This window comes from Melospiza georgiana, chromosome 19 (genome assembly GCF_028018845.1).
Source record: "Melospiza georgiana isolate bMelGeo1 chromosome 19, bMelGeo1.pri, whole genome shotgun sequence".
Classification (NCBI taxonomy): domain Eukaryota; kingdom Metazoa; phylum Chordata; class Aves; order Passeriformes; family Passerellidae; genus Melospiza; species Melospiza georgiana.
In genome coordinates this window covers 11,277,242-11,301,743 of record NC_080448.1, presented here as the reverse complement: position 1 = coordinate 11,301,743, position 24,502 = coordinate 11,277,242, and the positions used below count along the sequence as shown (strand labels likewise).

General features: G+C 44.1%; 2 protein-coding genes across 2 annotated transcripts in view; one reads left to right on the top strand and one right to left on the bottom strand.

Moving 5' to 3' along the window:
* The window catches only part of TBX4 (T-box transcription factor 4), a 31,118-nt gene extending 25,847 nt beyond the window's left edge, over window positions 1-5,271 (top strand). Inside the window, exons 5-8 of the mRNA XM_058037725.1 lie at window positions 156-308; window positions 2,664-2,752; window positions 3,086-3,327; window positions 4,646-5,271. Of these exons, the coding sequence (XP_057893708.1) occupies window positions 156-308; window positions 2,664-2,752; window positions 3,086-3,327; window positions 4,646-5,271 (1,110 nt within the window). The remainder of the gene's footprint in view (window positions 1-155; window positions 309-2,663; window positions 2,753-3,085; window positions 3,328-4,645) is intronic.
* A 9,662-nt stretch (window positions 5,272-14,933) lies between these two features.
* BRIP1 (BRCA1 interacting helicase 1) overlaps window positions 14,934-24,502 on the bottom strand; it is a 95,450-nt gene continuing 85,881 nt past the window's right edge. Inside the window, exon 25 of the mRNA XM_058037799.1 lies at window positions 14,934-16,517. Coding sequence (XP_057893782.1) covers window positions 16,425-16,517 — 93 coding nt within the window. The 3' untranslated portion in view covers window positions 14,934-16,424. The remainder of the gene's footprint in view (window positions 16,518-24,502) is intronic.

Here is a 24,502-nt window from a genome sequence, read left to right as displayed (position 1 = left end):
ACCTTTTGTGCCTTGGTCCATGTGCATTTCTAGAATGTAAATTTTCCTTCCTAACTCGCAAACGAAGCTAAAGCTGAGCTCTGCCGCAAAGTGCCACGGCTCGACTCTTTTCTTTTTTGAATGGATTCCTCACTTGGGCATCAATTGTTTTGCAGATCATCCTCAATTCAATGCACAAATACCAGCCCCGGCTGCACATCGTGAAGGCAGACGAGAACAACGCCTTTGGCTCCAAGAACACGGCGTTCTGCACCCACGTCTTCCCCGAGACCTCCTTCATCTCTGTCACCTCCTACCAGAACCACAAGGTAGGCTTGCAGCTTTTGGGGCTACAAGGCTTTATTTCAGGAACTTTGTGAGAGGATCTTCCTGTTCTGGTTTAAAAGACAAGTTTCCATGCTGGCTTTAAGCAGGGGGGATGAGCCAGGGAGCAGCTCTGGAGGAGCAGGGATGATGCGGGTTACAATATTTTTGCTGGTTACAATATTTTGCTGGTTACAATATTTTGGCTCCCCTGACTCGCTGTGCTCCCAGAGCTGAGATGTCACTCAAACAGCAAAGCACATGGAATAATGACCAGCAAAGCTTGCCCATAAATCTGCAGTGAGCAGTAATTACAGAATGTGTGTTTAGTGAGACAGATGAGGAATGTAACCATAAAAACGGAACTCGGAGCTGCCTCTGTGGTTTGCACGTGGGGGCAGGGGGGCTGGGGAATTTGGGGTACCAAGGGGCAGTTCTGTGCTCTGGTGGGTGTCAGGGGCACCTGTGTGCTGTGAGGGTGGTGTTCCCTGTGCAGAGGGCTGCATCCCAGCAGGACTGACAGCAGTGGGACAGTAAATTGTCACCTCCCTGTGTCACCTCAGCAGGGCATGGAAAGGCTTCAGATTCTACCCTGCTACTGCTCTGCCTCTGCACAAGCTCCTGCTCCAGGGCATTTTCCTAATGGTAAAGTCCAGCTGTATGAGGAATAATTAATAATTTAATTGGAATTTTTAAAGGGCAGCAAGATTCATAACTAAAGGTGCAGAGTGAGGCAGCACTGCCAGAGCCCTCCTGTCACCCTGAGTGTGAAATCTGCCATGTGTAACTGCACCAGTTCCTTTCCTGCACATTCATAGGAAAATGCTGCAGGAACAGGAACAAGTGTGAAATTCTTCCTCCCCAATAACCTGACCAGAGCTTTTCCTCCCAAGCAGGATGCCTGTGTGCCCTTTGATGCTGCAAGCACAGAGTCCTTGCAGAAATGTTGCAATTAGTGAGGCAGTAAAGAGAGCAGCAGCATGGATGTGGTGTGGTCAGGCAGGCTGGGGGAAAGTGCCCATTAGGACACTGAAGGCAGAGAAGTTGTAGCTGTTGATGTAAAATGACCAATTGCCCAAACATGGTTAACCAAAAAGACTCAAAAGAGCTTATATTTAATACATAATTAAAATGTCTGCTGTCAATGGTGCCTTTCATCCCTAGAGCTCCCAGAGTGCTCCATAAACTCCACACTTGCGCTGTCACTGCTGTCCAGCTCTGCTGGGGGGCAGCCCCAGATTTAGGGAAAATGTCCCAGATGAGCCCAAATTCCTTAGTGAAGATCCTTGAGGATCCTCAGGGGTCTGCAGGCTGGGGGGATGGACCCTGCCCTGAGCAGGGACACAGGGACCTGCAGAAGGTGACAGCACCCAGGACCTCAGTGTGGTCTGCAGAAAATCTCAGCCTCAGAGCAATACCTGAATGGTTTTATTTATGCTCTTAAGCATCAACAATTAAAAACCTGGTCTGGGTTTCTTTTAGAAGAAACAAACTGCTGAGCTATATTTAGCTCAGGAATCTCCTGCTAGCAAGAAGTGTGGCTGTAAATAATTGTATCCCTAAAGAAAAAGATGAGGAAGTTGAGGATAGAGGTTACCCCTGGGCACAGGTCAGTGAGGAAGGTGTGTGCTCACCCAATTCCCCTCCTGGGCTGGATGGGGCCAGGGGAAGGTGACGAGGAGGGACTGAAGCCCTGATCCTGCTCACATCAGAGGAAAACCACAATCACTAAATAACAAAATGAAATTAAGATGTACAAACCTGCTGTCAGGCTGTGGCTTTGGAAGGGTCCTACTCTTCTTGTGGTTCATCAGCTGCTTGAGCTTCCCTGGAAGGGTTTGAGCCCTGGAGGCTGCTTAAATTCACATGTCACCACCTTCCCCTCCAGCACTGATAGCGGCCAGCTGTGCTCTCAGGAGTTTTTTGGTAAGGGATATTTTTCAACATTGCTAAAAGTGCATTTGTAATAACAGCAACGCTCTGCAAAACCATCCCAAAGCAGAGCTGGCTGCTCTCCTCAGCACTCAAATGGGATGCAGAGAAGGGGGAGGGACAAAGCAGTGTTTGAGTTGTGATTTTCACAGAGTTCAAATGGCTGAATGGTGGAAAGTGTGTACCTAAATGGTGTGTAAAATTGTTATGGGAATTAGGGAGAGCCACACCATGACAAGCAGGGCTCTCTAACATGGAAACACAGAAAACCTTTTAAACCAGACAAATAAATTCTCCCTATCAGGAGTCCAGAAGAAGAACACAGGGCCTAGAATAAGACCCAGACCCACCAGCTCAGCCCTGCTGCTGCTGCACTTTTGCTCTGATTTGCTTTCAAACACTTCATCCTTGGTTTTGTTCTTTCCAAGATAACCCAGCTGAAAATTGAGAACAACCCCTTTGCCAAGGGCTTCCGGGGCAGCGACGACAGCGACCTGCGCGTGGCTCGGCTCCAGAGGTACCTCCCTCCCTCCTTCCTCCCTCCTTCCTCCTCTCCCTCCTCTTCCTCCTCACACCTGCAGCTCTTGGGGAAGCAGCAGACCGTGCCAGAGTGTGTGCTGGTGCCAGAGTGGCACTGATATCCCTCAGAAGCCCCTCCTGACCACTCTGTGCTGTCAGCCCTGCCCACACCCAGCGCACGCGATGAGTTCATCGTCTGAAGCAAAGGGGGTGAAGTCACTGCCTGGAGATGCTCTGGGGGAGCCAAACCAAGATTTCCTCACTCTGCTGATGAAATTCTGATGCTGCTGATCACTGCCTAACCAGCCTTCATTTTTCTCACCTCTTCCAGCAAAGAATATCCAGTAATTTCCAAAAGCATCATGAGGCAGAGGTTGGTGTCCAGCCATGGCCAGCTGTCAGCAAAGCCAGATGTGAACCCACTCCATGGCAATCACCAGAGCCTGCAGCATTATCAGTATGAGAATGGTGCTCACATGCAGTTTGCAGCTTCTGATACTCAAGATCTGCCACTCAACACCTTCACAGCACAGAGAGATTCAGGGCTCTTCTACCATTGTCTAAAAAGAAGAGGTAACTCAAGCTCACAGCTAAAAAATATCACAGAAAATAAACCTGAGACTGTGAGTTTGGTTTGGATTGGTCTCTTGGGCCTTGATCTTCAACAATACTGCTGTGATTAGAGTGTTTTGGAGGTCAGGGGGCAAGAGCTGCTGTTTGGAGCAATTTTTAGTGGGTTTGTCCCATAGAAGGTAAATTCAGACTCTGAGACAGAGCTGAAACAATTAATTAGAATGTGTAATTCAAATGGCACAGAGCTTCAGTGGAAAATTATCCATTGTTAGGATCAGCTGAATGCAGAATTGTTTGCAGGAGGCCATTAGCATTACCAAAATTCTACACTTTCCAAGGCAAAGCCATGAGCAATCCCCTCAGTGTCTGCAGAGCAGTGGGACTGTGGGAGCTTGGTATGAGCAGCCCTTTCCTCTCATCCACTAATTCTCAAATTTAACTGAGCTGTGACTGCATTCTCTTCCTTTTAGTCCAGCATCAGATGAGATCATGGCATGTTTTAAGTTAAATGGAAAAATTTTGCACAGAAGAAAAAAATCCTTCTATTTGCATGTCTCACTGCTTGCTAATTTATTTAAGCTGGGAGAATCCTCTGATCATGGCTAAATGAAGAATCTAACAGCACCAGTAATGAGGGCTGCAAGGCAAATGTGTAATTTTAGCAGATGTTTAATGTGCAGATGAATTCACTAATTCATCCAGAGAATATTTCTAATAAATAACAGAAAGCTGCTGGGGACCAGGGCCGTGGTCCTCACAGGAGGAGAGGGGCTGTGCAGAGCTGAGCAAGGGCTGCTCACTGGGAAAGGGCTCCTTTATCTGGAAATATTTCTGCAGCTTTTGACGTGAATATCTGGGCAATGTAGAGTCATTTCTGCAGTGACAGGAAGGCCGGCTGTGATAAGACCCTTTAAGAGACTTCTTGAGTTTGTCAGGAGGAACCGTGCAGGAGTGTCGGGGCCTCCTTATCTGGATGAACGTGGAGTAATCGCTGATGTGAGAAGAGTCCCTCACTTAAGCTGACAAATGTCACCGCAGCGCTTTGAGGCCGGGGAGGATTAGCCTGACATTTGCAGCACAATGTCGTTTTGATGTTGTACATTGTTTTTCCAAAGTAAGATGGTTTAACTGGATTAAGCTGAGAGAGGGGGCACCGCTTTAGTGCAATAACCGCGGCCTCCGAGGGCACTCCCCGGCCGGCAGAGCCGCTCCTCAGTGCGAACGTCTCAGTGTGAATGTCTCAGTGGGAATGTCTCAGTGCGAATGTCTCAGTGTGAGTTTCTCAGTGTGAATGTCTCAGTGGGAATTTCTCTTGCAGAAAGCGCTCGGCACCTGGACCTGCCCTGCAAACGCTCCTACCTGGACGCCTCGTCCTCGGTGGGGGACGATCACTATTTCCGCTCGCCGCCGCCCTACGAGCAGCAGATGCTGAGCCCGTCCTACTGCGGCGAGGTGGCCCCCAGGGAGGCCTGCATGTACTCTGGCTCCGGCGCCGACATCGCCGCCGTCTCGGCCGTCGACGATTTACCGCCGCCTCCGCCGCCGCTGAGCTGCAACATGTGGACTTCAGTCGCACCTTACAGCGGCTACAGCGTGCAGACCATGGACACCGTGCCCTACCAGCCCTTCCCGCCGCACTTCCCCGCCGCGCCCATGATGCCGCGGCTGCCGCCGGCCATGGCGGGCCAGGCCTCGCAGCCGCCGGGGAACGGCCCCTTCAGCGTCTACAACCAGCTGGGGCCCGCGCCGGGCCGGGAGCGCGGCCCCGCCGCCGCCTTCCCCAGGGAGCGGGGACACCCGGCCGTGTGCGAGCGGAAAGCGCCGTCCCCGCACCTGAACGCGGCCAACGAGTTCCTGTACTCGCAGGGCTTCTCGCTGTCCCGGGAGTCGTCGCTGCAGTACCATTCAGGGATGGGCGCTGTGGAGAACTGGACCGACGGGTGACCCCCGAGGCCGCGGCCGCCCTTCTGCTCCGGGACAGTGCAGGCAGTGTCGATACCTGTGGGTAACTTGCACTTCGCTGAGACACATGTGCATTTCCAGAGGGATTTGCGTGCGTGAAGAGCTCGTATCTTCAGGCACGCACAGAGTTCCATCTCCTGTCTCAGTGGGCTGGATTCATCAGGCTCTCATTGACTCCCAAATAAATTCATTCTCGTGTCTTCATGCAGTAGAAACCATCCTCATGATTAACGAGTGACGTAGCTAGTCATGTTCTTTTGCTTGTAATGTCAAACATCCGTGAGCAAATTTTGGCTATTTGGGAAAAATACGAGCTTCACTTTTACGGTCCTTGGCTCACGAAGCCGCAGCTCCCAAAGCTCCGAGGAAAACCCCGCTCGATCGGTGGCGTAGCTCAAGGACTGCCGCGGCAGCGCCTCTTTAGCGCTTTGGGTCCCTGGAGATTCCAAAGGAATCCAAATTCCCAAGGGATTCGTTCCCTGGCAGTGCGGGAGCGGCGGGGCCGGGCCCGAGCAGGCACCGATGCACAAATGTCTCCTTTGCCCCACAGCGACATCGGGCGTGGCTGGGGGAAGCGAAGAAGTGAAGAGTTAAGTCCGAGGCCAAACAGCAAATTAATTAATTAATTGCAGCGTTAGGAACAGACCCAGTGTCTTCAGACTCCCATCCCTTGATTGAATCACATTTGCTTATTGCAATATATTTATGAAGTTTAAGCTTAAAAGTCGCTAATACTTTCCAGAACCAATTTCTGTATTTGCTGGTCCTTGATTTCTTTCGTATTCAGCTGAAACGTGCCTTTTGTGCTATGTTCTTTTCTTTTGCAGCTAACTCAGAATTGTCTTCAGCCTGAAGGAGGCCTAGAGGAATATTTTCCTAGTGATGGGGTGAGGAGGGAAGAGCTCCCATGCCCTGTCAGGCTTTACAGTGTACAGATATTTGTAGAGCAGGTAAAATCTGTGAGCAGTGCATTCATGGAAGGCCCAGGGTCACTCCTGGCCGTGCCCTCTGTGTCCCTGTGCTTCCATCACAGGCTGGGTTTGATCATCTCAGAGGCTCCTTCCAGCCTCGGTGCCCTGGCAGGAGGCTGGCACTGCTGGGGCAGCAGAGGAATCCTTTGGGACAGAATTCCCCCCAAAGCTCCTGTCCCAGGCAGGGTCCCTCACCATGGGTGACACTGAGGTGCCACTGAAGAGCTCAATGTTCCACCTTTGGTCATTGCACAGTGGGGATTTATTTCATTGCTTCCCAAACGGGCAAGGGCAGAAAGCTGAAATGCAGGTTTGGAAGTGGGGAGGTGCTTCTGTGCTGTGGTGAATCCATGCCAAGAGGAGCCCCATGGATGGGGGGCTGTGACAGCCCCGAGGTCACATTTCAAACATTTCAACCAGCACAGTCCCCTGCAGCCACTCAGCAGAATTCCTCTGTGGCTGGTGGGGATTTTGTAACCAGATTTTGGAAATCACTACAATTTTTGCATGCTGAATAGCTATTTATATACATATATATTTTATATATATATATATATATAAAATTATATATATCACAAATGCAGGCCACGTGTCCAATTCAGCTTTGCTTTTAATGAATGAAATACTTAATAAAAATGAATGTTGCAAAGGTTTTTTTTTTTTTTTTTTTGGAAAGACATCTATTTAAATTTTTTTTATTACACACCTTTGATGTAAAAACTAAGAATTGGTTAGACAAAAAAACCATATATACTACAGATAAATCTTTATTAGAAACCACATTAGATACAGGTGGTATGGAATTTTTAAATGTTTGTTACATAGCATGGACATTTTATTTTACATATCAGAACATAAAGTCATTTTACTACTACAAGCTGTCTCTGGGTGCATTTCAATAATTAGTATAAAAATGTTCCATGGTGAATTAAGATGTCTTGTCTCTCTTCTGTCTTCTGACTACACCACCCTCCCCCTTCCCAAGGTGCACACTTGGCCCTTTTTCACCATCCCAAAGCTCCACCATGGGGTTTTAGGTGCCCATGGGTTTATTTGGGATTTTTCAGGTGTTTCTTTGTTTAGGGCACACCTGAGTTGATCTGAGCCCTGAGTTAAAGCAGCCTCTGGTGCCCAGAGCTGCAGTGCCAGGGACAGGGCTGAAGAATGAAAGGAGGGAGGAGGAGGAGGGAGAGGTCTGGGGGTCCCTGCCCAGAGCCTGCAGTGCTCAGTTCATCTCTCACTGTGAGCCTGCATCAACACTGAGCTGACAAATGAACCCAGAAATGAGAGGGGTCAGCAGCCCAGGCTGCACAGGAAAACCTGCCTGGATCTTCTGCCTGTTTTACAAAGGTAACCAACACAATAACAATGTCATTTTAATGAATAATCACTGCTGCTATTTTAACCATTTCTCATGTACCTTCTGCTCATCCATGCAGTATTTATTGATTTAAGGCAATTTAAAAAATAATTCCTGCAAGAACCAGCCCAGAACCTTTCAGTCAATGCAGGGAGTGTGGAGAAACCATGGAATTGCTGCAAGTTTTACCTGGCAGCCTTTGCAAAGGGCAGGGCCCAGGCTCTGTCCCACTGGAGCTGAGGAGTGCCCTGGGGATCCCTGTGCCAAATAATGAGCTTTTCCTTGTAAAAATAGCACAGGGCATTTATGAGTACAGGACCTGATTGGGAAAGGCTGAGTTAGCAGAAAAATGTGCAAAATTTGGATATATGCTAATCTGGTCATCTGGGTTCCTTTTATAGTCACTGGAGAGAGATCAGACATTGAGATTAAATGGGATGAATCATTCTCCAGTGACAATCTTTTTCCACTCAGAGGAATCCACTTAGAGCTGATTTCCCATTTCCAAATGGCTAAAAAAGTGACATTAGTGGGATCCCCCTCCTGTGTGACTTTGACAAAAACACGGGGACATCACTGAATTATTTATGTCACAAATCCCACTCAAGATGAGTACAAAAAAAAAAGAAAAAAGAAAAATAAGCTGGTGATATTAATTTATGGAATGGAAACATGTTTTCCTTTTTAAATTCACTTTATGTTTTCATTACAAGATTTCTAACCTGGCTGTGTGTCCAGTCCCAGGTGAGGCACCCAGGTTCCATTTTTCCTGGATTTCTCCTGCCTTTCCCAGCTGGAGAGGCTTGGCAGGTGCTGGTCCTGATGGAGATCCTGGCTGGGCAGGATCCTTCCTGGGGATGAAGAGAGCACAGCAACCCTGAGTGTCCTGGAGGATTTGCTCTGTTTGTTTTTCAAATCAGAAACACTAAACTGGGCACATCACTAACAAAAAATCCCAACAACCTGCACAGCTTTAAAAGAGATCAAGTGTGCTTACCGTGTCCCAGTTTGATTTACTGCACTTTAAACAGCTTTTAATTCTCAAGAATGTGGAGGTTCATGTGTGTGGAGGCTTTTCCAGCCCCAGAGCTGCAGTCAGGAATGGCAGCCCAAGCTCAGGGAAACCAGGCCCATTTCAAATCAGATTAAAGCAAAAATTAGCAAGTGAGAAAAACCTGAATACACACGAGGACCGTTTTCCATTGATGTGCTCTAATCTGTGCTAAAAGGCCCAGGGAATTTTTAAATTCTGTTTTTCTTGAAGGTAGATGTCCAAATTTCATCTTGGCCCGGGCAGGCTGAGTTGCACTGAGCCCAGCAGCACTTGGTGCCAGACTGAGCTTGGACTTCCCTCGAAATAGAACAAATATTTGTATCAGCTTGCTGAGAATGTGAGTAATGGGAATATTTGCCAGAATTTCAACAAGCTCAACTTCAGTCCTGCCAAAAGCCCCACCATTCAATTTGGCATCACTGGCAGCTCACAGGCTCAAGAGGGGCCTAAGTCTGGAAGAGCTGGGGTGTTTTTGGCAAACATGAATTTATTTTTCTCTCTCTCTACATTTTGGAAAATTTGTGCCTCTCTGTATTAATTTATGATGTCATTAAATAATTCTTTTTGCAGCTTGTATAGAAAGAATGTTTCTTTTGAAGATGAGAACTCCCCTGAGGATGGTTATAGTGAAAAATTCTAGCCAGAGGGAACTAAAAAAAACCCAACTCCTCTCTCCTTGGCCACTCATGTTTCTGCAGTAGTGCTTAAACAGCAAAAAAATCTACAATATTTTAATTTAAGGATCTGCTCCAAGGAGGTGCCAAGCACTTGACTGTGACAAGAGGCGGCCCAAATTCAGTGGGACTGGAGGGGTTTTATTCCTGTGATAGCTGGAAGAGAAACCATGAGCCTGTGACTTGCTGGTAGAAAACATCACATTTTGAACTGGTTTGCTCTCTGCAAAGAACAGGATCAAGATTAAAAATTAAAGAAAAGGAAATCTTGGGAGTGGTACAAGCAAAGCACAAAGCCTTGTCCAACATGAATTTTATTCAATGTGCAAACCCTGCCTTGAGAGAAATGCCTGGAAAACACTGGGGGTGCTTTCATCACAGGGTTCCCAACACCAGCACCAGCCTTGCCCTGCTTAAACCAGAATTAAATTAAAACCTGGCATGGGCTGCTCAGCCTCACTGGGAAATGCCAGGGGAAGGTTTGTGTCACCCTGGTGGGTGTTTGTGTCACTTTTCTGGGTGTTTGTGTCCCCTTGCTGGGTGTTTGTGTCCCCTTGCTGGGTTTTTGTCCCCTTGCTGGGTGTCTGTGCCCCCCAAGCCCCAGCTCCTCTCTCTGGCTCCTGTCTGAGCTCTCTGGGAATCCCAGCTCAGCTGTCCCAGAGTTTTACAGCAGCAAGGATGGAAAATTGCCCTCCTGAGCCTCAGCCCACTTTTGGAACCAGGTCCTGAGAGAAGGAAATAAAAAGGAGATTAATTAGTGCAAAGAGCTAATAACACCAATTCAATTAAAATCAGGATAATTGCAGGTTTTGTTAATTAGAAACTCATCTAATAAAATAAAAGGAAACCCCACTGGAATGAAAAGAGGAGGAATAGCCACAACAGGTCACAAGGCTCTTGTTCCATACTGATGGGGAAGGATTTGAAGGATTATTTGGCAGAGGTCAATATTTTTCTTCTGGGTTTTTTGTTGTTGTCATTCTCCTTAGCTCTCAGCAAACACAAACATTTGGCTTTGAACCATACATTGCTGCAGTTTTGAGGAACATTTCCAGTGGGGCTGAATTTACAAACTGGTGGAAATTTGACTTTTTAATAAGAAAAATGAGGTGGAATGTCAGCACTGTCTGCTTGGGCAGCAAGGATTTAACAGTCCTGAAAGACAAAATTTGACAAATTTATCTCCTAGCTGGGAGGTTGCACTGATAACAGCCCTGGGCCAGGTCTGTGTGCTCATGCTCAGCCTGCAGCAGGGAGGAATCCCTGAACATTCCAGAACAAATTGTCCAGAGAACAATTCCTGACGTCAGGCACATGCAAAGCCCCAGTTTTGTGTTTTCATGCCAAAATCCCAAGGCTCAGCCCTATTTCTGTTGAAGTCAATAGGAAAACTTTTATAGACTTCAGTGCAGCAGGACCAGCCCTTTAATGTCCCCTCAGCAAGCCCAGCCTGCAGCCCTGGCTCAGGAATTGGCCTTGGAGGGTTTGAGTGTGAGGGACGACACAGCCACGCTGAAAACTGCATTTACTCCTGCCCAGGGTACCCAAACAGCCACTGAGAGAATAACAGAAGTCTGAATCTGATATTTAAATGATTAAATTAATAATTCAGTATTTAATATATAGCATTTAATATAATAAATATAACTAATAAATATAAATATAAATAATTTTTGAAATTATTGTATTTATAAATATATTTGATAGTCAAACATTCTATTTATAAATATAAATATAAATATAAATATAAATATAAATATAAATATAAATATAAATATAAATATAAATATAAATATAAATATAAATATAAATATAAAGCTATTTACATTAAAAATCCTATTATTTTCCAAAGGACAGGATAGTCTCCTGCCACAGGCACTGTGTGACCCTTGCTGACAATCTGATATGGCCACAATTCCTTCCTTGGCTGCAGCACCACATTCAAGGGTTTGCTTGGAATGACTTTGTTCCTTTTTGCTGTTTCCTGCTGTGGGTTGGGATCCTGTGTGGGGCAGGGGCTCCTTGGGTTGCTTTTCCACAGCTGAGTTTCTCTTGTGTCCTTCCCAGTTTTCCTTTGCACAGATACTGCACCATTCCAATGAATCATGCTTTCTTCTCATAAAATATTATTTGATTCTGATGCCAAAGGCCAGATTTCCATAAGAGAGACTCAGAATGAGTAATAAGTACAACAAAAAGGATTTTTATTCTTCTGTTTTTCCTTCCCCACTCTCATTTTTGGGGGTCAGAGACTCCTTAGACGACCAGTGGCATTAGAACTGATATTTTATATCTCCAGTTTTGTTTAAGAGCTGCCTTTTCTGCAGGTCCAGGCATTGAGGTGTTTCCACCTTCCTCACACTCTTGGTTCAACAAAATATTTCTGATCCCTGTGACCCTCTCACCCCAGTTGTAGAGGCAGAGCCAGAGGCAGCTGCCAGGGCCCAGGACAGGGAACCCCCAGAGGAAAAACCTTTTCCCCAAGGGAAATCTCTGCTGATGCTCTCAGCCTCCACCTCCCCTCCTGGCAAGGTCAGGAGCCAGCAGGAGAATGTTGGGGCCAGAATTTGGGACATTTGCAAGGCAGAGCTCAGCTGAGGCAGGGATGGGGCCTGGAGGAGGGATCTGGATCTGCCCAAAGTGCAGCAGGAGCACACAGGGCACAGAGAGCTCCAGCTTGGAAATGCACCCAGGCTCACAACAGGGATACACAGAGGAGTTGCTGGGTAGGATCCAGGTAACCACAGCTCCTCTGCACACTCCTCTGCTTTGGGTGTTTGTTGCTAACCTGGAAACATCTCCAGCTCTCCAACAGTGCCTTTCATGTGCTGGTGCCATGCCCTGAGCAGGGAACAAGTGGGAATTGCCAGTGTAAAGTGATAGTAAAGGCTGTCCTCACCTCTCTTTAATAGGGTACATTCCTTTTTGTAATATTGCTGAAAGTCCCCCAAATATAAGTGAAATAAAAACTGTTCTTTTACTTACTGCTAATAACAGCCAGTCATGCTGTCCTTGAGAGCCACATATAAAACCAGTCAAGAAATATTTTCAAATGGTAAAATACTGCACCATAAACGAGACTTCTGGAGATGTTACCTAAATTAGCCTCCTTCAAATGCCTTTGTGATATTTAATCATAATCATAAAAGTCAGAGTGCTTTTGCCTTTCCATCAGAAAGCAGCCTGATGTGTTTTGCTAGTCTGGGTGTCGTGGTGTATAATTTCATAGACACAAAGACACTTCACTACCATAGCTCTCATTATTAAACAATATATTTTAATTGTCACCACCTTTCTCATATAGACAGGGGCCAAATCTGCCCTTATTGGCTTCAACTGAGCTCCACAAGGGATGAATTTGGCTCAATATATATAAAAATACAGCAAGTCGAGTCATAAAAAGAAATGTTTGGGTTTCTTTTTTTATAGCAGCTGGGTTTTTTTTGCCATCTGAACACACATGCCTGGCCAGTAAAATCCCCTGATAAAGGCCTGAAGTGTTTAAGAGTTCATATGCAGAGTAGGCCGTGGTGTTTAATTACAATAGCAAAGATGCCATGCTGTAAAAGCCTTGCTTACCTGGAGAAGGGATCCGTGCTCCAGTGAGCCTTAATTACCCAGGGCATGCTGAGCTCTCCCCTCTGGCCATAACCTCTCACACCAATAACTCCTCTGCTTCTTCTGACATCTGAATAGTTGAATATTGTTAATTTTTGCTCTAATTTCCTTGTTTGGGTTACAGCTTTCCAGTGGTTTGCTGCTGATGAAAGAATTGAGCATTAGAAGAGCTGAATTCCTGGGACATTCCTCTTCCTTTCTTTCACTTTTCCCTTGGAGTTTTGCTCTGGCACTGCTGCTCCCCCATCTCCTCCCTGGCTCCAGATGGAGATTTATGCATTTCCCCTCCTGTGATCCTTTCCTGCTCCTCCAGCAAAGGTTTCAGCTCCATCCCAGGCCCAGAAGATGCAAATTTCTGCAGAATGAATTGACTTTAGACTTTAAAGGAAAAGCTTTACCTGGCTGCCAAGCACTCCCCAGCCATTGCTTTCACAACTCTCACACACAAACACAGGGCACAGCACAGTAAAAATCCCCATCCAACTGATATTAATGTGGGGAGACTGAATCTTTGTTATTTATTGAGTTATATCAGATTTACAGCTCACATTTCTGCTGGACTTTTATTGGTTCATAAAGAGAAGATTCCATTTTTACCTGGAAACTGCTGCTTTTTGTGAGGAGGGGAGGAAAGCTCTGCCTTGGAAAGCCCTGGGATCTCAGGCCATGATTTAGAACCATCACCTGCATGATCCTCCTCATCCTCACTCCTGCATCCTCAGCTTTTGATGGAGCCAATTTCCTGAGTGCATGTGAGAGCCTGTGGCTGCAGCCTGGAACAATCCTAGCTCAGTGCTTCCCTTCTGTTGTTGATCCTTTAATTTCCTCCAGCCCACTCCTGCAGGGGACTCTCAGTTTTATGCTGCTCCTTTGGACTAATCATTTACAACTGCCTTGAAAAAAACCAACCAAATCCTTCTCTGTGCTACTGCTCCATGCAAGGGTCACTAATTGGGATGGACTTCCAGCCAAAAGGCACCACAGGCTTAACAGCAATTCAAAACAACCTCACAATTCTGCCCAAAGCTTTCTAAGCAGAGCAGTTCTGTAGAATTTTACTCCAAAAATTAGGGTTGCAATCCATAAAATTCCTCTGCAGCGCAGATTTTCACACTTTGAAAAGCCAGGCCAGCAGAAAGTCAGATAAAATTGATGAATGGGTGAAATCCCAGTGCCAAGATCTGTTCTGGTGGTTGGGAATTTACACACAGGGCTCTTATCATGGGCACAGCTCTGGGTGTGGAAACACAAACTTGGAAAGTGTCTGGAAGAAAGGCACAAGCTGGATTGGAAGTTTAAAACCAAGTGCCTTAGGGGGAACTGTTACCTAATGACAAAACAGGAAACAAGATGAAATACAGAGGGGACAGACATTAATTCCTCTGAATTATTGATGTTTGGGGTCTGTAAAATGGAGATCAAAACAGTAATTTTATTATGTAAGAAAAGCAATATTCATTTAAGGCATTTTAGTTAAAAAAAGTATTAAAATCCAACTTAAAGCTGAGAATGAAATGCCCAACTCTTAGGCAGCAGCCTCATTAATTTATTTTACCATGTTAATTATGTAATCACAGATGCACATCCTTCCAAATACATTTTAATGGTGTAGCTTTCCTGAGCTGTGCTAACAACAACCCCAACATTTGTGACAAACACACAGACATGAATAATCAGTTATTAGAATTCTTTTTGTATTTCCATACATTGCAGGTGATAGAATTGCTCTTGAAGAATTATTTTATTGCATTAAAGGATAATTTATACAACAGTTTGATGCATTTTACACACCAGCAACCTCTACAAACCATTGCTAAACCTTTAATAAATGCAAGCACATGGCCAGCAGTGAGAACAAACCCACAGCAGATTTTCAGGACCAGAAATGGGGTTTGCAGCTATTTCTGGCTGGATCAGCCAGTCAGGCTCACCCTGAAAATCAGCAAATTCATGATAAAAACCTGAGATTCAATTAAAAAAATATTCTGGTATTACAAACCAAGGGTATTTCAAGATACTTTAGGGATAGAAAGGAGAATTTAGGGGACAGAAAGAAGATTTTAGGGATAGAAAGGAGACTTTAGGGGACAGAAGGGAGAATTTAGGGAACAGAAAAGGACTTTAGGGGACAGAAAGGAAACTTTAGGGGAAGAAAGGGGAATTTAGGGGGCAGAAATGAGATTTTTAGAGGACAAAGGAGACTTTATGGGACAGAAAAGAGACTTCAGGACAGAAAGGAAACTTTAGGGATAGAAAGGAAATTTAGGGGAAGAAAGGGGAATTCAGGGGACAGAAATGAGATTTTAGAGGACAAAGACTTTATGGGACAGAAACGAGACTAGAGGAACAGAAAGGAGACTTTATAGGACAGAAAAGAGACTTTAGGGGACAGAAAGGAGAATTTAGAGGACAGAAAGGGGATTTTAGGGGCAGACAGGAGGAGCTGGAAGGGCTGGAGGATGCTTTGGGGCCTGGCTGTGCAGGCAGGAGCAGCACAGCCCATTTATGCTCTGCTAATTCCCCCCTCAGCCCATCAGCCTGAGCCTGCTCTGACTGCACAGAAAATCTCTGCACGGAGATCAGCACTGCTCCCTGCCATAAGATCCTAATTATTTGCAAGGCATTTGTTTTCATAGCTTTTTTGTTGTTTTTATGTGTGCAGGTCGATGGCATTTTAATGCCTTGTTCCAGGGCAGTTTTACAGCAGCCCGTGGCTGTGCTTTGTGTGCAGCATTTCACCTCCACTGAAATATTTTCCAAATTCCCTGTAAAAGTGCTGGATATTTCCTAAGACAAATAGAGGGAGGTTTTTTACCTGCTCTAATTTGCTGTTGATAGGGGAGATAGGAGCTGGGGGTGTGTGTGTCCCTCTGGTTGTGGCTGCTTGCAAAAAGGGTTTGTGTTCATTAAAGGATATTCTTGCTCAGTTTTATGGGGTTTTTTAGTTATATAAACAAATGGAAATGTTTTCATTTCTAGGTTTCTTTAATTCACTTGAAATCACAGCAAGACAAAATATGCCAATGTTCCCCTACCATGTTTTCAGCCCAGACATTGCCATGTGGGGTCTCTAAATGCACAAGAAATTAAAAAAAATGAGACAATTCAAACTTGGAATAAAATGGAATTGATGAGAAGTTTTTTATGTTAAATTACTTTGAGGGGTATGTGAGGTAAACAAACATTCAAAAGTGAAAAGGAAGATAAAACCACATTTACCAGCATTCAGAAAACCCCAGGGAAATATTTCTTTCAAACATGTGGAGAAGCCTTTGTGCAGTAACATGGCAGAGTTCAGTGGGGCCAGAATTTGTACCCAGGCAGCTCCTTCCCATCCCTCACACACAAATATTGTGCTGAACACCAGCTTGGTTGGGGTTGGCAATAAATAATTAAATCCTTTACTTATCTGTCTAATTAGTCCTGATGAATACATGGCACTGATCAGCAAAACTCTTCTAAGATAAAACAGAATCGAAATGTCCTGGTTGCAGTTCTGGAGGGTTCTGTAGCAGCAAGCAATAATGAACAGAGGAGGGAAGCAGCCAGACCTACAAAAGAAATGGGATTTTAAAAGGACTGGATTTAGGGGGAAAAAAGAGGGTTTGCCTTTGTACATAAAGAGCTCTATTCATTAAAAGAAGTTTTTACAAATGTGGTTATTTCAAATAGTCAAAAAGTGTGAAATACACTTAAAATGAGTAAAATTTGTGGGTTTTCCTATGGGTTAAATATGTGCCATACTAATAAAGCTCTCCTCACACCTCTTCCTACCTCAGATCCTTGGCCTCATTCTGCAGGAACTGAGGATTCAGCATTCCTGGAATGGCCCCTGAGCCTGCAGGGCCCAGATCTGGGGAGATCCAGGGGGATGGGGCTGAGCTGGACACAGGGCAGGGCCAGGGAGCTCCTGGGGCCAGCACAGCTCCCTGGGAGAAATCCCAACACAGAGAAAATCCCACAAATCAGGAACAGCCAAACCCAAACATGCCAGGCAGCCCCAGCAGGGCCAACTTTGAACCAAAAACTGCCTGAATCCTGGGTAGGTGCTCAGACCTTGTGTCACTGCAGAGTCCAAGCACCTCTCAAGCACATATAAATATACATGTGTATACATATACATATACATATATACATCTAAAAATATTTTAAAATATACATAATTATATGCATATATATTAAAATATATCAAATATATATAATATTAAAATATATTATATATAAAATATATATTTCATATATATTTATGAATATGTATATATATGTATATATGTATATGTACATATGTATATATATACACATGTATATTTATATATATGTATATATCTTTTATATATAAAATATTTAAAATATACATTATATATTTTATATATAAAATATATATTTCATATATATTTTATGAATAAGTATATATATGTATATATGTATATATGTATATGTATATATGCATATATATGTGTATATGTATATATGCATATATATTTTATATATAAAATATTTAAAATATACATTATATATTTAATATATTTATATATATACATACATATCTACAATATACATTTTTATATATATTAAAATGTACAAATTTTAAATATATATTATAAAATATACTTAATAATGTATATAATATATAACATATTTATAAATATATTAAAATGTATAATTAATATATAATATTGTATTTTATATGTAATTATATAGATAATATATTTATATAGATATATAATTAATATTTATGCTAGATATAACACATATGTTAATATATATTATACTATATAACATATTTATATGTAATTCTATATCTGTATTAATTACAATAAGATTATTTATATTAATATACATAATAAATATATATACACACATATATGTGGGGTCAGTGATTCAGAGACCCCAACATCAGGCACAGCTCACTCCTGACTCATTCCAACAGCTTTGAAATGAAACAAAGATGTTAAAATCTGATTATTCACAAGTTCCCCATCTCCAAGCTTTTGTCCTTGCAGTTCTCAGCCACCAGTGATGTGCAGAAGTTATCAGTGTTTAAAATAAATGTTTAACATAAATGTTTAACATAAATGTTTAAACCCATTTCCAGTTGTGTAACTCTGCTGTCAGTGACACACCTGACATGTAACGTGGCATCTCCAGGGTGGTTTAGGTACAGGAAAATCAGACATTTTGGAAAGCATGGCTTAGATACAAAGATTAAAAGCTGAATCTCTGCTGCGGCAAAACCTCCTCAAATTTTTCACAGCACTTGGTTTAATGTAGCAAGAAAATTATCAGTCCATTACTGAGTTCACATGCACTGACTCAAGGAATTATAATGATATTTTATAAAAGAATAAAGATAAAAGATAAAACCACATATGTTCCAGCCACATGGTATTGTCACACCCTTCACTAAGGTACACGTTTCCTTTGCTTCATCCAGCAGTAGAGAAGGAGAATTTAACAGCAGAATAATCTTCATGAACACCAAAAAATAATATATTTTTATTTATTGCTGTATATTTATGTCAGGAGAGGAGGATAGAGGCACGTGTTTCCTGTACACAATTGTGCTGTTTAACAAATAAACTCCAGAGCAGGAATCCCAGAGCAGGGGTTGATGTCTTCTCCCCTGTCCCGAGGGAACACAGAATTCCAGGAGAGCCACTTGGACATCAAACATCAAACCTCAAACATCAAACCCGCCTTTCCAGGTGCCCTTTCCTGATGTTCTGGATGGGACCATGTTGGGGTGAAGCTCCAGAGCTGCTCCCTGGATGCAGCTGAGCCTGTCTCACCCCATGGAACCCCAATTCTGCCTTCCCCATCCTTCAGCCCCTGCAGCCTGCCAGGGTTTGGCCAACCCTCCCCAGAGGAACCACAGTGGGACCTTCTCTGGATTCAGGCACTGTCAGATGTGCTTTGAGATGAATTCCTCTCCTCAGAACAGAACATTTTGTTGTGATAAGTTCCCATCCAGCCTGGAAGGTGTTTGGAACATGGGGAGGTGAAAATGGGAGCAGTTACAAGAGGTTTTGTTCAAAAACATTTTTGAAAACATTAAATCACACTATGCCAGCCACTGAAATTGTTTCCTGCTCACCAAACTCCTACAGTGGTTTTACAATATTAACAAAGCCACAAAAAATCTGCCTGAAATAGTAGCAGTAATCCTTAAAATTCCTTAAAAAAACCCTTCACCTGAGCTGCCCAGGATGGTGCTGCCTGTCCTCTGTCCTTCTGTCTGTGGAGCCATCCCTGGGCTGGCTGTGTACTCACAACTCCTCACTTCCAATGACCCCCTTGCCTCTGGAGCTGCTGTCAGGCTGTTTTTAGTGTTCCAGCCATTTGTAAATCCATCAGGTCACACCTCAGTGTTGTACTTGGTACCCAGATACCATCTAGAACTAATCTGATCCAGGCAGGCTGGGCACAGCTCCTTCCCATCCCCAAAAGGCAGCAGGTGCTGGGCCAAAATTCATCTTTGAAAGCTGCAGCAGTTCTTGTCCTGCTCTGGAAGCTGCTCCCTCCCCTTTTCCTGAAACTTGGCTCTGCAGGAGCCACTCCAGCCACCATTTGACTTCAATCAGAGCTGGGAGTGAGGTCCAGGACTCGTTGAAAGCTCATTTATCCATCCCAGGTCACTCCCTGGCTGCCCAGTAGCACGTTCTGACAGAGAGGTGCTGGGAATGGCTTGGTTTCCCTCAGAATCTGTCTGTGGTACACCACTGTGTGCAGCCTGTGTGTTTATTGGATTCAGAAAACTGATTTTTAACTGGAAAAAACTTCTGGGAATCCAAACAGTGCCCTGGAACCGGGATTGTGGCACAGCTGTGGTGGCCTCAGCCTGCTCACACAAGTACCGGCACTGATGGCACCTCGAAATTCAGCAGAGCCTTGGAGGCTCTGTGGGTCCTGCAGGTATTTCCTGGATCTCTAGGACTTGTATTGACCTCCAAGCTGCTGTATTTTCAATTTCAATTAGTTGTGAAAGCTGGAGTAAAGCCAGAGTAAGTACACCCACTACAGCATCACAGGGAGATCACCTGAAATCTTGCTGCACTCTGCATTTAAAGAAATTCAGAGTTTAAATTGCTTAGTGCAAGGAAAAAATCACCCCTCAAATCTATCAGCAAAAGTCTCTGCAAATGCTTGGCCCTTAAAATATGATTTGCAGCAGTTGAACCTTTCCTTTGATACTGCCCCAAGCAGCTGCTGCAGTGGCTGCCTGCAGCACTGGGAAATCTCCTCACTCCAAATCAGTTATCTGCAAATTCTCTGCTTCATCTGAGCCACGTAATTAAAGCCAATTTCCAGGGATTTCATTGGTAAGACAATACTTCCAGCTTGTATTACTCTATTACCAGCCATAATGATCTCCAAATCCTTCCATAGCCTATCCATCATCCGAGCTCCATTTCTTGCTCAGAGAGGATGACTTTTCTAAATCATTTTCCCCACCTTTGGAAAGCCCTGTGTCTGCCAGCACTCACTCTCCCTGCTTGAGCCCAATTTATTCTTTTTCAGCCCACCTTGTCCAATAACTGCAGCCTGAGGAAGGGAAATTTATTCCATTTCTTTCCCAGACCCCAATATACATTCAGAAAGTAAACTGACCAAATCTAGAGGAAAGCTTGAAGCTTTATCCTCATTCCTCTGGAGCTCAGCACTTTCAGCTTCATGTCCTCACATTCCCTGAAGTGATTGAAGAACATTCCCCAGACGTTTCTGAGCCTCTATCCTGGCCAGCCTCAGAACTGCTTTTATGGCCAATTTTTTCAGAAGTTTAATATTAAACTGAATGACTTCCTTTCTTTTTTTCCCAGCTGCCAATTTTCCTTGTCTCACAAATGAAGATTATAATTTTTGCTAATTGTACAGCAAGGCCAGGGATCAGATTAGGATTGCCTCTTTTCAGCATTCATTGTCCAAGCAGTTACAGGGTTTGTTTAAATTTAACTGCAGTTTCTGCCCACCTTTCCAGCCATTCATCAGGGCTGGGCTTTGGAAGGACCAGACATGCTCCTCCTGCAGCCCAGAGCTCAGGTGCAGAGGGTTTGTTAGCTTGGAAGTTCATCTGAAATATCCCATCAGAATTATCCTTAAATTTCAAATCACAAGTTTGTTTTTGCTCCTAATTTCTCATCTCACAGAGATCACTGGCTGACAATATTTTGTTGCACTTTGGATTCAAATGTGACCTAAAATTCTTTGATTTGGTTCCAAAATGAATATTTTAGCTTATATCTTCATCTGCCCCAGACTTTCCTTCTTTCTGCCATTATTTGGGAAGTTCTGTGGGTGATGGCAGCCAGACCTTGTCAGCTCAGCCTTGGGGGTCTGGATCCAGCCTTCCCACCTGGCCTGGAATTCTCTAATGTCCCCAGAACTTTCTTTCTTATCACAAGTCTCAGTCCTTCCAAAAGGAGCTCCAGATGTTGCAGATTCTTGTTGCAATTACATCTGGCCACCTTTGATTTCTGAGTGAGTCCTGCAGAAAACAAGGGACTTCAGGAAAATAAAAAAAAAAAGAGAGAAAAAAGAAGCAACAACTTCTCAGATACTGATGTTTAAAAACACTGTCTGGATGTTCTGAATTAATATTGTGTTAGAAGAAGCCAAATGGCTGCGTGCCAGGGCTCAACCCAAGGTGTATTTTTATGGCAAAGCTATAAACCCACAAAATAAGTGGTTTATAATGGAAATTCTGACACACTTTTAATATTAAGAGCAGAAATGTACTGCTTGTGGCAAGTGAGCATTTGACAGCTGCAGTGCTCACCTGCCAGCTGTGCCTGAACTGAGGGCAGGATTCCTCCCCATCTCCTCCTGCTCCAGCCACACTCTGGGGACTGATGGCTCCAGCCCTGCTCAGCCACTCATCCTGCAGCCTCTCAAAGCCTTTTCTGGCTGATTATAGGGAGAAAGCAGCTCTGGGGCTCCCAGCAGCTGCAGGGTGGGAGGGTTCTGTGCCACTGCTCCCTCTGAGTGGCATCAGTGAAACCCAAAATCAGCCCTGGAAACTTCCCACCTGAGCTATGGGTCAGTCCTGGAGAAAGGGGGAACCTTGAGCAGCATTTAGGATATTTTATCAGTTTATACAGGCAGAAAGATCATTGATAGGCTGTGGTAATAATAGAAAATATTGGCAACAATGAGAAGGGACTAAAATGAATTCCATAAGCAAATGAGCACTACACCTAAAGCAGTTTAATTTGGGAAAAGACAAGGGACAGTTTAATTCCCACAGGAATGGTACAAGTGGTCACCTACATGAGCAGTCTCCCATCAATAAATCATTTATAACATACAAATATATAAAGGGAGAGCAGGAGGGAGGATTGGATCTGTTCAATTGGCAATATCCAATGCACTGGTGTGTGCTGGCTCTGATCTGGTCTGGCTCCCTGCCATGTATTAAAGCTGAGATTTCCAAATATAATTCAGGGGGTTCTGGATGCCTTTGCCATCCCAAACATTTTGATTTGCAGTCACATTCTTCAGGTAACCCCAGAAAGGAAGGAGTCAATGTTTGGCTGCCAGAATGGAAGCACAGACCTCTGTACACACACTTCCATCCACAGCTTGAACTTATTTCAGACTGCACACAGCAGTGGCAGAGAAAGGACTGTGAGGCAAAGGGAAGGAAACCTAAACAGCTGACAAATAAACACAGGGTGATGGATTCAGCTCCCCAAGCAGCATGAATGCTTTCTATGCCATAAATTAACTTCTGCCCCTCCTAATGCACAGATTAACTACAGCAGCAAAGAACAATGCAGAAGCCTTTTAAAATAAAATGAAGAGAAAATAAAAATCAAATCAAACATTACTTAAAAATAATCTATCTGGAGACGAATTAAAACATTTGTGACTGAAGCAGAATTCATACCTTTATTTCCAGCATCTGCAATTAACACCTCTAGGAAATTTAACAGAGTTAAATTAATATTCTGGAAGGTGTGCTGGATCCAGTGAAGCAGAGCCTGGGGCTCGCCAACTGCCTCCAGTCTTTAGGGGAGTCTAAGAGCTAAAAAAATCAGCAATTTTTACTTGCATCTTGAGGATATTACCCACAAATGTACACTGGCTTAGCCTGGTAGATTCTAAGGGCATTTATAGCATGCTTAGAAATGAAATCAAATCTAAAAAAAGCCATTTGTTGTGTGTCAAATCACCAGCAGCCTGCTGGGCTCGGATGGGAAACACTCTGTGGTTCTCCAAGGAGCTTCCTGGGCAACCAAACACTGCTGGGATGGAAGGCAGGACTGAAACACCAGTCCAGGACCAAAAACACCAACTCAGGACTGAAACACCAGTCCAGGACCAAAAACACCAACCCAGGACTGAAACACCAGTCCAGGACCAACAACACCAACCCAGGACTGAAACACCACTCCAGGACCAAAACCACCAGTCCAGGACCAACAACACCACCCCAGGACTGAAACAAACCGAGGAACACATGGCAAGAATGGGATGGAGATGGACAGGCAGCACACAAAGGAATCTTAACAAAGATACCACAAGACACCTCAATAATTTGGCAATTAGAGGCTTTAAAAGCTTCCTATTTTTGATCAACAAAATCAGCTCTGATGCTCTGGTGAGCTGAGAACAGCATCAATGTATCTGGGACAGGAGCTGGAGAGTTCACTTTGATTTTTCTGAGATCAGGCTTTGCTTTTTGATTAGTTTCACACATTTCTTGGTGATTCCTTAGGTTAATTTTTAAATAAAAATTAATATTAGTTTGGATGCCATTGGAAAGGAGCCCCAGCGTGGGTGCAAGCCCAGCTGTGCCTTGCAGAGGAGGAAAAGGAAGGGGATTGACAGCAGCTCTGGTTGCTCCCAGCCCAGCTCTGCAGGTCTCCAGCAGCCCCAGTGCTTTCCTTGGACCAGCTCCCCTCCTTTTATTAGCTCCTAGCTGCTTTTCTGGGGAAGAGAATCAATGGAAACTGGATTTCTCCAAATATTTGTTTTGGTGTAAAACAAAGATAGCCCAAGAAAAGTACTTCAGGCAGAAATCTCATGACTGAAAAATTAGACTGGTAAGATTTTAAGACCAAGTTAAAAGTTGTGGGTTTTCTTGGGTTTACTTTCTTTGGAAGCAACAGAATCCTACAAACTCTTCTTTAGTACAACAATGCTCAGGACCCTTGAGGGGCTCAGCATCACTTTCTGGCACGATTTAAATCAGGAGATTTTCATAAATAATTTTAATTATTAGACTTCAATAATTGAGATTTCAAGACACACACACAACATGAGCTGTAAAAGGTTTAACAACTCAGACCCTTCGAGTCCAGGCAGCAGAAGAGCTCCAATGTTCCCTCCATGCCATGGGAGCAGGATGTGGAAAGTTGGAAGGTCAGTGGAAAAACTCTGTGCCATAGGAACTCCATTTTGTTCCTTTGTGAAATCACCAGGGGAAATAAAGGGATGGAAGGCACGAGCACAAACACAGCCCTGGGCAGGGGGGCAGCACTCAGGGAGCTGCTGCAGCTCCGAGGCTGTGGTGGGAGTTTGGGAATTGGAGAATTTG